The sequence below is a fragment of the Sardina pilchardus genome, chromosome 5, assembly GCF_963854185.1.
Source record: "Sardina pilchardus chromosome 5, fSarPil1.1, whole genome shotgun sequence".
Classification (NCBI taxonomy): Eukaryota; Metazoa; Chordata; class Actinopteri; order Clupeiformes; family Clupeidae; genus Sardina; species Sardina pilchardus.
In genome coordinates, this window is record NC_084998.1 from 19,812,553 (window position 1) to 19,827,549 (window position 14,997).

A 14,997-nucleotide genomic window follows, 5' to 3' on the forward strand; every position below is an offset into this window, starting at 1 on the left:
TGTGTTAGAAACGATACAAACTGTGGCAATTCTGGACATAGAAATGTGTTAAAAACAACACAAGTTGTGAAATGGGCACATGACACATTCCTAGTGTCAAGCCACTCCTGAATCAGTGACAAGGTTAGAGTGTCTTACCTGGCCTAAGAAGAGACAGAACTGGACTGTTCAGTGGTTCAAACTCCTCATTCACATAAAAACAAATGTAGTATTTAATTTGGATATCAGGGTCCATCAAGGTCCCAAGAGTCTGGAGGAAGTATAAGCAACCTGAGCTTCCATAAACCTCAGCAGTAACATAGGCTGATTGCCTCCGTACCACGCTACAATGATTGTGCAAAATCAGCCTGACCATGGTTATGGTTATGGTTATGGTTATGGTTATGGTTATGGTTATGGTTATGGTTATGGTTATTTAGCAGACGCCTTTTTTCCAAAGCGAGAGTGATGCATTGATAGTATCAATATTCAATTCATAACCTCTAACCTATAAATTCTATTTTGAGGTACTGATTTTTGGTTTTCATGAGCTGTTAGCTGTAGTCATCAAGATTAAACCAAAAATGAAATATTTCACTTTATATTTAATGAATCTAGAATATGAAACATTCACTTTTTGAAATAAATTAGGGGAAATAAAAACCCACCAGTTAGACCCACTTGTATATGACCAGTGCACAACACTATATGTAAATGCTGATTTTTTCCCCCATCAATGTCCTTTGAAGTGTTGCCTCAAAAGTATCTGATTATTTCATTTTCCTTTCTCATTAATACACTCATATGACCTTGGCTGCATATACAGTATATTTCAATTATGCGCTATAGCTACTTGTTCTGGTATCAACAAAATAATATTGTCTGATTGAATGCTTAATGCTGAGCATACACTGGTTGACAGGGCCTGGAGGCCAGCTTCTGTTTTGTCAGCACTAATACCACCATACACTTGAGTTTCGCTGTTTTGTCAGCAACAGGTTGACCTTCCCAGAAATACAACTTTCCTAGGTATGTTTTCATCTGTGAAACACTTCACATGATCTGCAATTGAGAGAGGAATGACATTGTTGGCCCTGAATGATTCACTCGCAAAGTCAAGTTTATTTATATGTCACACACAGGGATCATTCAATGTCCTTTACATAAACAAATGTATCGTGCTTTGAATAAACAAATTGATATGATAATAAATACGGGATACCTTGCTCCAGGAAGTAAAAATCCATGTATTGGTTCTGCCTGTGCTCTGAAAACAGGTTAGATCATCAGGTCAGATCAACAGGTTGGATAGCTCATCTATCTGGCAGAAGAAAACCTCATGATGTTTTTGCTGAATGGCCGGGACAAATGTGTGGTACAACTTCTAGTTTCTGAGGGCAGGTTTCCCATCTCTGATTGACAAGGTGTAGGAGCTGACCTGACAGAGGTTCATCAGAATAGTTCTCACAAGTTCAACATAGGAGTATGTCCCCAACACACACACACACACACACAGACACACGTCTCATGCGTTGCATTGTCATGCTCTCTCACACTCTGAGTTTCTGCTGAAATATCTCCCACATGCAACATCCCTCTGCCTCTCTGTTTACCCCATAACACACCACTCACCAGTGTGTCTCTGATTCCCACACTCCTCACACCAGTATAAATACAGGTGCTATGAGCGTGAGTCCAGCTTTCCTCTCCCTCTGAACTGAAGGCACACCACCACAGCCACACGCTCCCTCTCCAAAGCCACCATGACAGACTCGGGCTTCCCTGACACCTGTCCCCTCTGCATGGACGCTCTGCGGGACCCCGTCACCATCCCGTGCGGGGACACCTACTGCCTGGAGTGCATTAAGATCTACTGGGACCAGTACGACCACGTGGGCGTCTACAACTGCGCCAGCTGCCGCGCCACCTTCACCCCGCGGCCCGTGCTGCGCCGCAACCTGCCCAACGTGGGCTCGCCGGACCCGCGCGACCCGCGCCCGCTCCCCGAGCTCACGCCGTTCCCCTACCTCAAGCGCGACTCGCTCTGCGACTTCTGCACGGGCCGGCGGAGTCGCGCGGTCAAGTCCTGCCTGGTGTGCCTGGCGTACTACTGCGAGACGCACATCAAGCCGCACTACGAGTCGGCCACCTTCAAGCGCCACAAGCTGGTGGACGAGACGGGCCACCTGGACCGCAAGATCTGCCCGCAGCACGAGAAGGGCCTGGAGCTGTTCTGCCGCTCGGACCAGATGTGCATCTGCGTGCTGTGCACTGTGCGCGAGCACCGCAGCCACAACATTGTGAGCGCAGAGGAGGAGAGAACTGAGAAACAGGTGAGTTGACCACCAGGGAGTTCACAGACGTGTGCTTTTGAATGGAATACATTCTAATACTGTGTGGGAATGCACAAACAAAAATGATTGAAGTCTATACTCTGAAGAGCACTGACTCTACTGTAAACTAGGACTCAGAATGTGGTCACTTTTTTGTTCTGCAAAGTTCACAAATCTAGTCATGCATATCGGTTTCCGAGGGCTTCAAATAGCCTGCATATTTTCTGGATGTTTCATTTGACTTTTCACTCTGTGAACTGAGCTGTGAAACATTCTCAAGTAGCTTGGCAGGCCAGTGGCCGATGAATGATGCTTTCATGGTTTTATTGCCAAAGTTAATCCAATTCGACATACTCCCTCTTTCTTTTCTCATGCTCTCTCTCTCTCTCTCTCTCTCTCTTTCTCTCTGTCCGCAGAAAGTGCTGGTGATTACACAGTCAGATGTTCTGCACATCATTCAGGAAAGGATGAAGGAGTTGCAAGAACTCCGCCATAATGTGGACGTGCTTAAGGTGGGTAAAGTACAATGTACATTGCAGACATCCCCACAGTACAAATCAATGTCCTGTATATGATAAAACTGTTAGCAATATATTCCAAACAATTCTCCCAAAAAAGAATGAATGAATTGGTTTACCTTAACGGAATTCTCTGTCAAACAAGGTTAGAAACACCAATAGTATATACAGTGTAATTGCAATTAACCACCGGCATTAGTACTTTTAATGTTGTAGCCTGTGAACCAGTTCACATTTCAATTCAACTTCAGCAAATTCTAGCTGCCTGTTCACTGTATGCACTATATATTCAGACTCTGTATATGAGAAACAAACAAACGAACAAACTTCAGGAGCAAGAGATGCTTGTAATTTGATTCACTAATTCAGCTAAAACATAATCTTTTTTTCCAGAATCACAGACTGTACCTTTTGTTCTGATTTGAGTTCCACACAGTCCACATTTTAATCTCTCTCTCTTTCTGTTTTTCGGTCACGGTGTAGGGTAATGCCCATCGGGCGCAGGGGGACAGTGACAAGCTCTTTGCCGAGATGCTGCAGGCGGTGGAGCGCTGGCATGCGGAGGTCAGCCAGCTCATTCAGGCCAACTTGCAGGCCTCCATGGCACAGGTATGCAACACGTGAACTCCTCTAAACCAGCAGCATTACGGTCGGTCTCTAAGACAAATCTGAGGCGTATTTGCACAAACACACTACATCTATTTGCACGTCACTTATATAATGGCTTTGGTCAAATGAGCACTGTCGGAATGACAATGCAAAAGTATGGCAGTTAAGTTGTAGGTGAATGTAAACACTGGAGGTCCTCTGAAGATACTAGTAACTGTTGACAGAAAACACAAACAGAAGCAAATGATTAGTGTTTCATATGTAAATCTGGTAAAGAAAAATAAAATATGCGTCCTTTTCAAAATATAACACACTCTTAACAATCTTAACAACAAGCAGTTAAGGCACCTTGTGTTTTGTGTATATTGCAGGCCCAGGGCTACGTGGAGAGACTGGAGCAGGAGATCATGGAACTGCAGAGAAGAGATTCTGAGCTCAGGCAGATACTGGACACAGAGGACAACATCCACTTTCTGCAGGTGCTGCCAACTCAAGCCCACACCAAACACAAAGTCTGTTTAATATCAAGGAGTACTGAATGGCAACAAATATACTATTTTCATTGCGTAATACTATTTAGTTTTATGTCTTCCAAATATGATTTGATTCCTTTTGTTTTTTCTGTACATTTTTGGAGACTTTTGGAGACACTGTTCTTAATTTATATTCATAAATGATCAACAACAGGTGTTCTGTAAACAAATCTAATGATATTCTTACTGATTGTGCTGAAACGGACTGCCATGTTGTGATTACTTGACACAACGCTTGACATCAAATTTGTTTTATATGGCAGAACTTCCCCACACTGTCTGTTCCGCCTGAGCCCATGGTCCCAAAAGTGCTCATCAACCCTGAGTTCTCCTTTAGTGAGATCACCAAGACAGTCACGGACATGAAGGAGCATCTGGACGACATCTGCAAAAAAGAGCTGGGCACCATCTCGAAAACAGGTACAGGACCGCCATCCTTTCTCATGATAATCATTAATCCTAATTTCTAGAATAAGAAGGGAAACATATGGTATTGTGTGGGCCTTTTGGAGCTAAACTGTAACATGTCTGTAACGAATCCTCTAAAGAATACATGAATATAATGCCCAGATGCCATCAAAGCCTGTGCAATCAACCGATTGATTAAAGAGTCCAATGGTTTGTGTGTAACAGTATGACACAACAAAAGAGTAAAAACAAAGAAGGAAAATTAAATACTTGCATTTTGTGCTCAGTGAGCGACACCCCAGTTTATGTCCTTATCCCAAGATCTGGAGGACGCCTAAAAGGTATGGAAGAACACAGTCACAAAGCACAAGAACATCTGTAAACACCTGCACAAACATCTGCAAACACCTGTACAAACATCTGCTAACATATGAATAATTTCTGTAGCCAATGGTAAAAAAAAGTGGGTTTTTGTTTTACAAATGAAGGATGCATCAGTAATGTAAAAAACGCGTCCACATAATGAGATCCATTATTTCCTAATTGAAGACAAAATGTGCATTTGATACCAGATATATAAGAGTTTAATTGGCAAGTAGGGTATAAAGCAATTATGTCTTATCTACAGCACCAACAAGAGCGGATTTCCAGCAGCCCAAAAACAGAGGAGACTTCTTAAGATGTAAGTTTCATCTAACAAAAGATGTACTGTGCTATACTGAAAAAAGTCCTTTAGAGAAACTGGGTTCATTAAAAGGGAAAAATAACCTATCAAATGTTTCTCTCTGCAGATTCCTCCAGCCTCACATTTGACCAAAACACAGCCTTTAAAGAGCTGGTCTTGTCAGACAGCGGTCGCAAGGTGGTCAGGAAGAAGACAGTTCAGTTCTATCCTGCCCATCCAGACCGATTTGATGGTTTCTGTCAGATTCTCTGCAACGAGCCACTCAGTGGCTTTCGCCACTACTGGGAGGTGGAGTGGACCGGGGAGTTCTCCATCGGCGTCGCCTACAAGTCCATCAGCCGCAAAGGCAAGAACTCCAACAGCCTGCTCGGCTACAACGAGAAATCCTGGAGTCTCCTGTGCTCCGACAGCGGCTATTCAGCCTGGCATAACAAAATGGACAAAGACTTGCCCGAAGCTGCCCGAGCTAGTCGCATTGGTGTTTACTTGGACTATGCAGGCAACTCTGTGTCGTTTTATGCTGTCGCGGAGTCAATGGAGCTCATTCACAAATTTCAGGCAAAGTTTTCAGAAGCACTATATGCAGGTTTTGGGGTCGGATCATCTGTAACCATCTGCTCCCTTGAGAAGAATACCCGTCCGTACTAATGAATCACTAGCAGAAAATAAAAATCACAGTAGAGTAACAGGGCTCTAGTAATCTCACTTACACTTCCAATTAATGAAGGCATCAAATCATCACATAAATCATGCTGTTTCTTCTGTTAATTACTATTATTACCATTTAACTAAATGAGGTTGGTTTTATGATGTATACAAATAGGCTATAATTGCAACAACATGCAAGAAAATATGACAAATTGTTTGGGCCTAGTCCACTGGTGAAGTCTGTTAGTGGCCTATGTATATTGGACATGATAATACCTTGAGCAATATAAATACAAATGTAGCCTATATGCTATTTGATGATTTGTACAGAAATGGCTAACACTGATTTGTAATCTAAATAAACAATTTAAAATAATTAGTTTTTTTTTTTTTAATGCAGGTTTGAACACCTATTTACTGTTTTATTATCTATTCAAGCACACTCAAACCAGAGCTGATGTGGGGGTTCATGACAGATAAAAGAACAAAACCATCAGACAACAGAATAGTTCAGAAGAACTATCCCTTTATGCTTCTCAGACAGGCTAATCCAAAAGTTTGATACAGTAGGCTTAGGCTATGATGATGTAACAGAATAAAGAAAAAATAACAAAGGAAAAAATGCAGTGGAATGGTTTTGTGTTTTTCTCCCTCACTCTGATGTCCTCCTCATTTCCTATCCTATTAATTGGTCCATCCACGCTCTCTACACTGGCTTACTCTTGATCTCAGACAGGCAGCCGCTTGGGTCCCATTAAAATGGACTAGCGTGCAGTTCATTTGCTGTTTCTTTACCTACAAAATTATTCTTCATAACCTCAATTATAACCTCACCTCTGAGTGCATCAGAGCCTTTGCTTTGTATGGTCTGAAGGTCTACACAAACAGAATCCTTCCACTAACATGGCTGGCGGTTGGTTGCTCTCTGAAAACAATGTGTAGTTTGTACAGTCAATGCAGCTTCCTCCTAACAGGTCACTGAACTATGTATGATAACAGACACAGAGAGCCAGCAGCAAAAGGATACACCAGCTGAAAGACACGCCAGAGCCCCTTATTAGACATTCTCTGGACACGCCTTCTTTGTTTACAACTGACGTCAAAGTCGCTCGACGCTCGTGGAAAACGTCATTGCAGCGACAAAGTGGCAGTTTTAGGCATAAAGGTTTTAGGCAGGTTGTTTTACAATAACAATTTCCCAAGGCTAATGTACGTTTTCCCATCTGACTAAATGCCTGCGAATATTATGCGTATTGTCCACTGATCCTTAACAACACAGTTTGACGTTTAAAGTGTACACGGACACACGTAGGCCAATGTTTACAAGATGAAACACTTTATGCTGCGTGCTAACGTTAGGCTACTGTTTTAAAGGCATGCGCGACATTGCATATTTACATGGCATTTATAGGGCTACCTCTTGATTCTGCGGAATCTGAAAATAGACAGCTTGATTCACTGTTATACTTTGAACTGCGTTGCTTTTGAAAGACAATAAGACATACCTCTTCGAGTTGATATCTAGAGTCTGTATCTGTAGTCTACATCATCTGAGGATGGATGTGATACGCTGCGTTAGATCCCTCATGGATCTGCAAGCTCAACTTCAGAGCGCCATTGGACTACAGGAAGAGATTCAGACTGAGGTTCTGGCTCATCTTCTTCTTCCTCAAAGCACCAGGAGGCTAAAGATCCCAGAGGGGTTTGGAGCCAGTGAAAATGTTGAGGCATATTTTGCTACCTTTGAGAGAGCAGCCACTGCCCTCAAGCTTCCTCAAAAGAAATTGCGCAAGCAGGTTATGACTCTCCTTGGTATGGATCACAGCGAAGGCCAGGACTCATCACTACAGGATCATGGGTATGAAGATGTAAAGGACCATTTCCACATGCAGGCAAGTGTGGCAGAACAACAGTGGCAAGTTAACTTCACTTTGGCCAATTTTGACCCTGTGAAAGGCCCCAGGGAGCTGGGCCAGGAGCTGGACGAAGCAGCCAGGCAATGGCTAAAGCCAGAGAGAAGGAGTGCAGAGGATGTGGTGCGACGTGTGACTCTGCAAAAGTTTGTGAGCCTCCTGCCCAGAGCTGTGAGTGATTGGGTTGTTCAACATCAGTCTAAGGACATGGAAGAGGCCATTAGCCTGGCAGAGAAGTTCCTTGGGAGTAGGAACAATGAGGAGTATGGAGAGAGAGGAGACGACACTGCTGGACAGCAATACACAGCAACAGACCCATCAGACAAGGCTGGAGCATCAAATCAGCACCGGTGGGTTTTACATGTTTTTCCTTTAAAATACAGAAACCTGTCATGTTTACATGACCCCCTGTTTATTTAAATAGCTTATGTCTAAATAGAATTCTGATTGGTATCGGATCTAATCTAAATGTAAAACTGTTCTTGTTTTTAGAATAACGACAGCTAATGTCCAAGAGGAGGGAAAGGAGCCCAAGCCATGCACCACAGCACCTAAGGAGGAAGAAACATCACTGTCTGTCAGCTCCAATGTGGAAGTAGAGGGACTGGGGGAGATTCATCTTAAGGAGGAAGGGGGAGAAGAACAGGAAGAGCACACTCCCCACATTGAGCAGATGCCAGTGGAGGAGGAGGAGGAGGACAACATGTGCAGTGGGGAAACTGTGATAGAATCCCCTTCTGACATAGGCCAGCCATCTGCGACTACCACTAGAAGGCAACCAGTGAGGAAAGCCTCCATTGGTGCAAATGAAGCAACACTTTCTAAGAGTCATGCATGTTCTGACTGTGGAAAGTGCTTCACTAGGTTGTTCCACTTTCGCAGGCACAAATGTGGACCGGCTCTCCTCGCCAGCCAGAAGTGCGAGGGCACATCTGCCTCCCGCACTCAGCTGCCGCAACGCCGGCGCAGCCACGGCAAGCTCCACAGCTGTCCGTACTGCGAGAGGCAGTTCCGCAAGTTGTGCAACCTGAGGAACCACGTGCACACGCACACGGGCGAGCGTCCGTACCAGTGCCCGGAATGCGGGGCCGCGTTCGCCCAGAAGCACGGCATGCTGGAGCACCGGAACATTCACACGGGGCAGAGACCATTCGTGTGCCACGAGTGCGGGAAGGGGTTCCGCCACAGTAGCAACCTCAGCAAACACTGCAAGCTCCATTCTGATCTGAGGCCTTTTCTCTGCACGCTGTGTGGGAAGACGTTCAAAATTAAAGACTGCTTGAGAAGGCACCAGCTGGTGCACGCAAAGAATGGCGAAAAAACTGTAGGAATGGTTAATTGATATTGAATTCAAATAGACCATTGGAAATATACATACTACCTTAGGCCTCTGCAGTTCTCAACATCTAGGGATAAATCAGACAAAAGACACCCTGGATTTAACATTTTAAAATAAGAGGTATCACAGGGGACAGGAACATGGGCCTGAAAAATGTGTCCAGGAAAATTAATAAAGAACTTCACAGCATTATCAACAATGAAAAAGAGATCACTGCTATTAAGGTGTCATTGTTTTCTAGCATCTGTCTGCATGGCATATGGTCTTATTAATCTATGTTGCGTAGTGCTGTGTTCATTTTAATGCATTTTCCCAGGCTTGGATATACTCAAATATTGTATCAGAAATTGTAGCCAAATTCTCTCATCACCTAAAAAGTAAACGCATAGTAGAAAAGCACAGTTGTTTTACCAATGGATATTTTTCATTATTTACATTATGGCAATTCATTTAAATTACATTTTGCATTTTTTTTCTATCTTCAAAACACTTTCTGGCCATTTCTTGTTATATTATTTTTTGTAGAACCTACAATAAACATGTATCTTTATATTGCCTAATGATTAAACAAGTTTAACACACCCTCCCCCTCTCACTGGATTAATTAAAGCCAATAAAAAGGTTTACCTGTGTGCACAGTGTATCTGTTGTTTCCCCAAGCTCTGCCAGGGGGCAACAGTGAGTGCTACTGCAAATACCACTCTTTGAGACATTGTATAGATGTGTGCACAATGTCGACTTGCATAATAATTTCTCCATTATAAGAATAGTAACGGCAAACCCATATTTGAGGCCCAGACAGAAGTCAGTTGGCTACACTCTTCTCTGCTGTGATCTAATGACAGCTACTCGGCTGCTGCAATTCCTCAGTCCACAGCAGAAGTCCACTGGTGCAGCCACTCACTCCATCATTCAGTCAATCTGTAAATGTGTCCAGTTTGCATCTATCACTTGGAACTGTTGCGGGGACGGGGTACACAGGTAGTCATCATTGCATACGGTGTAAATGTAAGGTCATGACGGCGATTGACCAAAGCACTTGACAGGTCTATGTCACGTGACTTGGCATCGACGTGTATCGGAGTCTGGACCAGAGGCTCGGAGGGAGGTGTCATCCAGTGCAAACAGACAAGCTGCAGGGAATTACTGAGAAGCTAACAGCAGCTTGCCAGCTTCTTCTAGCAATCAAATCACCACTGTGGAATATGCATTTAATTTAATTATATTTCATGCCATGAAATGAAGAGAAGATGGGGGCAAAAGAGTCAAGGATCGGTTTCCTCTCTTATGACGAGGCCATCAAAAGAGGTATCCATCCATAATATTATGATAACGCTAGCTAGCTATCTTCAGCTAAGTTTAGCTAATTATGTCCATAGCAGCTTTAACAGTCGCTAATGTTACCCTTGGCTGAGCTCTAAGGATAAATCAGAAAACAACGATTTAAACAACCACTCTATTACGTAAATACGATTCTAATCTAACTGAAACTGGGATCACTGCTTGTCTGGTTATATTTTGGTAGGTTAACGTTAATGCAACAAAGGCACGGTGATGGTTAGCAGCTAGCTGGTCAAGTCTGTCGCTGGCTAACGTTAGCTGTCTCTGTCTGATGTGATGACATGAATACCCGATTGACCCCCACAGACAATTTGTTTATGGTGCTTAATGTGATAGCTTGTAGCTTAACTGAGTTGTCACAAGTGACTGTTTACCAGCACACATGTTGCAGAGCAGTACTGGTTGATGTTCAACGCCTGGACGCAAGCTAATAATAGCTAGCCGGCTAATGCTATCTATGCTAACATCACAGTGCTAAACTGCAAAAGGATATTAAGCCTTATCTAACTCTCCTGTTCTTTGTGGTTCATTTAGCCTTCCCATTTAGCTTGATTTGGTCAGGCATTTGCGAGTAAGACACAGTCTTCAGTTTGGTCTGAAAACAATTCCAACATAAAATATGCAAATAATGTGGTCTTGATCTATGTCAGTCATTATTGCTCATGCTCACGTTAATTTAGCTTTAACCAGCTAACGATAACTAAATCGAATGCCTAAGCTTACATCAGTTGAGGTGACTTCACCTCCCTATCTTTATCCAGACCGATTCTGACTAACTGATTAGTTGAATTAGTAGTGTCGTATGCAAAACTAACTCTTCACCATGCTATGTTTCCCCGGTGCTATGTATCAGTCAGAAATGCAGTTTGCTGCTAATGTTAAATGTTACTGTCGTCATGTGGTACTACAAGAGCTGCCAAATTGCGCAACGATGTCAGTAAAAATGGAGGGCCACACATCATACCGAAAACATCCTCTCAATGTTTACCTCTTAGGGGTGTAGTGAATGTGTACGTTTTACCGTCTACCACTCGTAAAGGCTGTTTCTAGATTTGCATCTAAGCTTGGTTTTTATATTAATTTCCCAATAGCACTTGTCAGTTGTTTTGTTTTTTTGCATAGGCATGTGAGATGGGGATCAACTGTCATGTGATTGTACATTCTTGTAAACTACTTACTATAGTTTTGAACGTTTCAGTTAGGTTAGGCTGAGTGTTTTCACCTCCGTCCTCCATATCCAAACTCCTGTTATTTTATATAGACACACACACACACACACACACACACACACACACACACACACCCTTATTCTCACTGTCTTTTTCTTTCATCGTTCAGTCACTGATGTGGAACTCAAACGACTGAGAGATGCCTTCAGGAGGACCAGTGGCTTGTCCTACTATATGAACCAGCAATGTTTCTTCAAGGAAGTGCTGGGAGACATGGTGCCCCCTCGGGTGGCTGAGGTGAGCTTTGTTTCCTGTGATAAACCAATCCACGCAAGCCATGATGCAGCAGTTGCACCAAATTCCATCCCATCTGTTATTTTGAGTTATGGTGTTTGTATGTGTGTGTAGCTCTTAAGTCTTCTGGAATGTGCCTTGGCAAGTTGCAGCACGTTTTAATTGTAGCGTTAACCTTCCAGGGATTTCAGAGAAAACTGTCAGCCCTTATTGTGAAGTCATCAAGTGGGAGTGTTTTGCCCTGCGTGACCTTTGCCAACCTGTTACCAACTAGTTTCTCTTGGGTCATATGTATGTCCACTGTCCAGCTTAATTGGGCCAAGTGGTGAGATTTTTTACTTGGTTTCAACCACTCTGCCCAATGCGTCGGATTATTTCAGCATTATGCACTGCATACTCAACACACCTGCACAGCATTAGCTAATGGCTGATGCCCAGTTTTAATACTATAAAATACCTTTTTATAAGGCATTTTACCTCCAAGCTCTGCTAATTCCTCGAAAGAAAGATGGTTTAGAAGCTAAATAACTGTTCTTGGAAGAGAAGGAAAGAGTTGACTGGAGACAACGGAAGACTTAAATGTTGAACCTCAGCAGTTGTGTCCAGACTTTGTGATCTGTGGAGTTTGACGGAAAAAAACAACAACAAAAAAACAGATTTTCATGATTGTTATTTTTTTTAAATACAGTTTGAACTGGTGAGGGTGTTCTAGCAGTGTTCATGGAGACACTACTCTGACAGTTTGTTTGAGAGTTTGCAGCTGCCTTGCTTGGTACTCATCTACTGTAGTTAGTGATTGAGAAAGGCCCATGGAATGATCTGGGCTATGTAAAGAAAGTCCACATTATTCAGTCTGCGGATGAATGAATGTTCTGTGCTGGGAAAGCACCCCTCTCATTGGGCTTTCATTTCCCCCCCAAAAAATGATGCTGCTCTTTAGCTCTTCCCAGAAATGGGCTTGCATCTGAAAGCTATACCGCTGTTACGTACACACACACACACACACACACACACACACACACACACACACACACACACACACACACACACACGGCCCCAATATTATGTACTCGAATGCTTCCTTCTCATTTCTACACAAATCTTTTGTAGTTGTGACCACATGCCAGTGAAGTTAGAGTTAAGAAAACTATAACCTTACTACATTGTCCTACTTAAAACTGGCCTATATCTGAAACAGTCCCTTTGGAGACAATTTATTAATGTTGAGCTGCCATTGGTGCATATCACATAATGATGAAAATCAGCGAAATGTGTTGATCCTTGGGAAAGTAAATGAGTAAATGGTGCACAAGCTGATGAATAATACCCAAATAGCCCAGTCTATGGTTTAAGATGCAGTCAACATCAGTCAAGTGAATCGGTTGATATTAATAATGAATCACATTGATGTTAATACTTGTGGCTGTTTTGTTTCTAACCTATTTTTATGTCTCTCAGGTGATCTACAACTCATTTGGGGGGACGTCTAAAGGACTGCACTTCAACAACCTCATTGTTGGGCTTGTGCTGTTGACGAGAGGTCGGGATGAAGAAAAGACCAAGTGTAAGTCACTGGCTCGGATGTGCTGTGGTTACCATGACGATACACAGGCAGCAGTTTGACAACGAGAACAGTTTTTTCCCCTGGTCGTCCTGGGGTTTATGTGGTTCTTTGTTTTTTTGTGTCAATTGAGATCACAGTGACCTTTTTTGTTTTTTTGTGTAGGCTATGCTGATTTTCTTTTTGTACCCAAACGTTATACTCACGAACATTCAAAACAATGATGATTTTGTTACAGGGTAGATATTTCAGATTACCTTTGACTGGAACTGTGACTTATTTTTAACATATGGTTTCAATTGGCAGTTTTTATTACTAAAATGTTTACAATAAGCAACAATTCTCTCTCTCTCTCTCTCTCTCTCTCATTCCCTCTCTCATTCCCTCTCCGTTCCCCTCCCCCTCATTCTACCTCTCCCTCTCCCTCTCCGCTCTCCTCTGGCCCTGCAGACATCTTCAGTCTGTTTGCCAGTGAGTCAGGCAGCTATGCCACGCGGGAGGACATGGAGGCCATGCTGCAGGCTGTGGACGGAGAGATCCCTACCTCTCTCCGCAAGTGTTTCACTGAGGTCAGTTCTACCCCACCCCACCAGGTCAATTTATAGTCATTACATTACATTTGGCTGACGCTTTTTAACCAAAGCGACTTACAACATGGTAAAACATTTAAAGCTTTTAAGAGCAATTCTAACAACAATTTAAATAAAGCACAGTAAGTGCATCAGTGAGTGTAATAAGTGCATCAATGAGTGCAATTGTCTGTAGTAGTAGTCCAGGCGATAAGTGTCGCTTGACAAAATAAGACTTAAAAAGCAACATAAAGTTATTGTCGAGCGACACTATAGCTGTTGCCTGAACTATAAATGAGCCATTACTCCAGTCCTCATGTTTTTCTGTGGCCTCTCAGAAATAAGGATGTTTTCATTTAGGAATGTATATAGAGCATAGCATATTGAATAGAAAGTGATGGCCTTTGACTGAAGCTGTCATCTGTAGCTTAGCTGGCAGGAGACAGGGCATCAACCCCAGCAGTGGGTGTTGGGGATGTTTCAGACAGTATGCCTGTGTATGCTCTGGGCATTTCTGTAGAAGAGCTTACTGCTCTGTTCATTTCCCTGACTAAACAGCCAAATGTGATGATGAGATATGAAAGGGCCTGTATCTGCATTGTGTGATGTGTTCTATGGACACACCTGATGACAGAGTAATATAATAATAATAATAATAATAATAAGCTTTATTTGTATAGCGCCTTTCCTACTCAGAATGCAACTCAAAATGCTTTACATTTGGAGCATATGACACAATATATGCACAATAGAGTAGATGTTACATTCAACAAGCAAGCCCTCAATAAAACAGTAGGCGAATGCACGCCTAAGTCTTTATTGACCACGACATTTAAAGAGGCAAGGGCCCAACTGAAAAAATAGACAAGAGTGCTGCACTATGTGCAAAACTAGCCTAGGTATGAAGTAGCGTAAGTTGGCTTTGCATTGTTTTTGAAGTGGTAGCACACCTCTGAATCATGCCCCCTACATTCCTACAGTATTGCCCTTTTCACGTCGTTGCAGTCTTCACATTGCTTAACTGACACTCACTAACACAACTCACTATCCAGACACCATTAGTTTAATCACAGGGCAAATACTAAAGCATCAAAGTGT

The 14,997-nt window shown here is 42.8% G+C and overlaps 3 protein-coding genes across 3 annotated transcripts in view; all 3 read left to right on the forward strand.

Annotated features, from left to right (window-relative positions):
- Positions 1–1,691: 1,691 nt before the first annotated feature.
- On the forward strand, positions 1,692–6,336 carry ftr84 (finTRIM family, member 84). The gene is made up of 8 exons (XM_062536878.1): positions 1,692–2,312; positions 2,729–2,824; positions 3,314–3,439; positions 3,811–3,918; positions 4,236–4,392; positions 4,668–4,721; positions 5,009–5,062; positions 5,172–6,336. Exons 1-8 carry the CDS (start codon positions 1,743–1,745, stop codon positions 5,711–5,713), a joined length of 1,707 nt encoding a protein of 568 aa, XP_062392862.1. The 5' UTR covers positions 1,692–1,742; the 3' UTR covers positions 5,714–6,336.
- Positions 6,337–6,841: 505 nt separating this feature from the next.
- Positions 6,842–9,449, forward strand: LOC134079568 (zinc finger protein 232-like). The gene is made up of 2 exons (XM_062535664.1): positions 6,842–7,976; positions 8,119–9,449. Exons 1-2 carry the CDS (start codon positions 7,270–7,272, stop codon positions 8,966–8,968), a joined length of 1,557 nt encoding a protein of 518 aa, XP_062391648.1. The 5' UTR covers positions 6,842–7,269; the 3' UTR covers positions 8,969–9,449.
- A 644-nt stretch (positions 9,450–10,093) lies between these two features.
- The window catches only part of LOC134080788 (ubiquitin carboxyl-terminal hydrolase 32-like), a 28,559-nt gene continuing 23,655 nt past the window's right edge, over positions 10,094–14,997 (forward strand). The window contains exons 1-4 of the mRNA XM_062537399.1: positions 10,094–10,273; positions 11,645–11,772; positions 13,228–13,333; positions 13,781–13,899. Of these exons, the coding sequence (XP_062393383.1) occupies positions 10,216–10,273; positions 11,645–11,772; positions 13,228–13,333; positions 13,781–13,899 (411 nt within the window). The 5' untranslated portion in view covers positions 10,094–10,215. The remainder of the gene's footprint in view (positions 10,274–11,644; positions 11,773–13,227; positions 13,334–13,780; positions 13,900–14,997) is intronic.

Bases quoted from the DNA above. Each gene is read 5' to 3' on its own strand.
- ftr84 (XM_062536878.1), top strand. From the start codon at position 1,743: ATGACAGACTCGGGCTTCCCTGACACCTGTCCCCTCTGCATGGACGCT. The intron at 2,313-2,728 runs GTGAGTTGACCA...CTCTGTCCGCAG, and splicing joins AGGAGAGAACTGAGAAACAG to AAAGTGCTGGTGATTACACA. The intron at 3,919-4,235 runs GTGCTGCCAACT...TTTATATGGCAG, and splicing joins ACAACATCCACTTTCTGCAG to AACTTCCCCACACTGTCTGT.
- LOC134079568 (XM_062535664.1), top strand. From the start codon at position 7,270: ATGGATGTGATACGCTGCGTTAGATCCCTCATGGATCTGCAAGCTCAA. The intron at 7,977-8,118 runs GTGGGTTTTACA...TCTTGTTTTTAG, and splicing joins GGAGCATCAAATCAGCACCG to AATAACGACAGCTAATGTCC.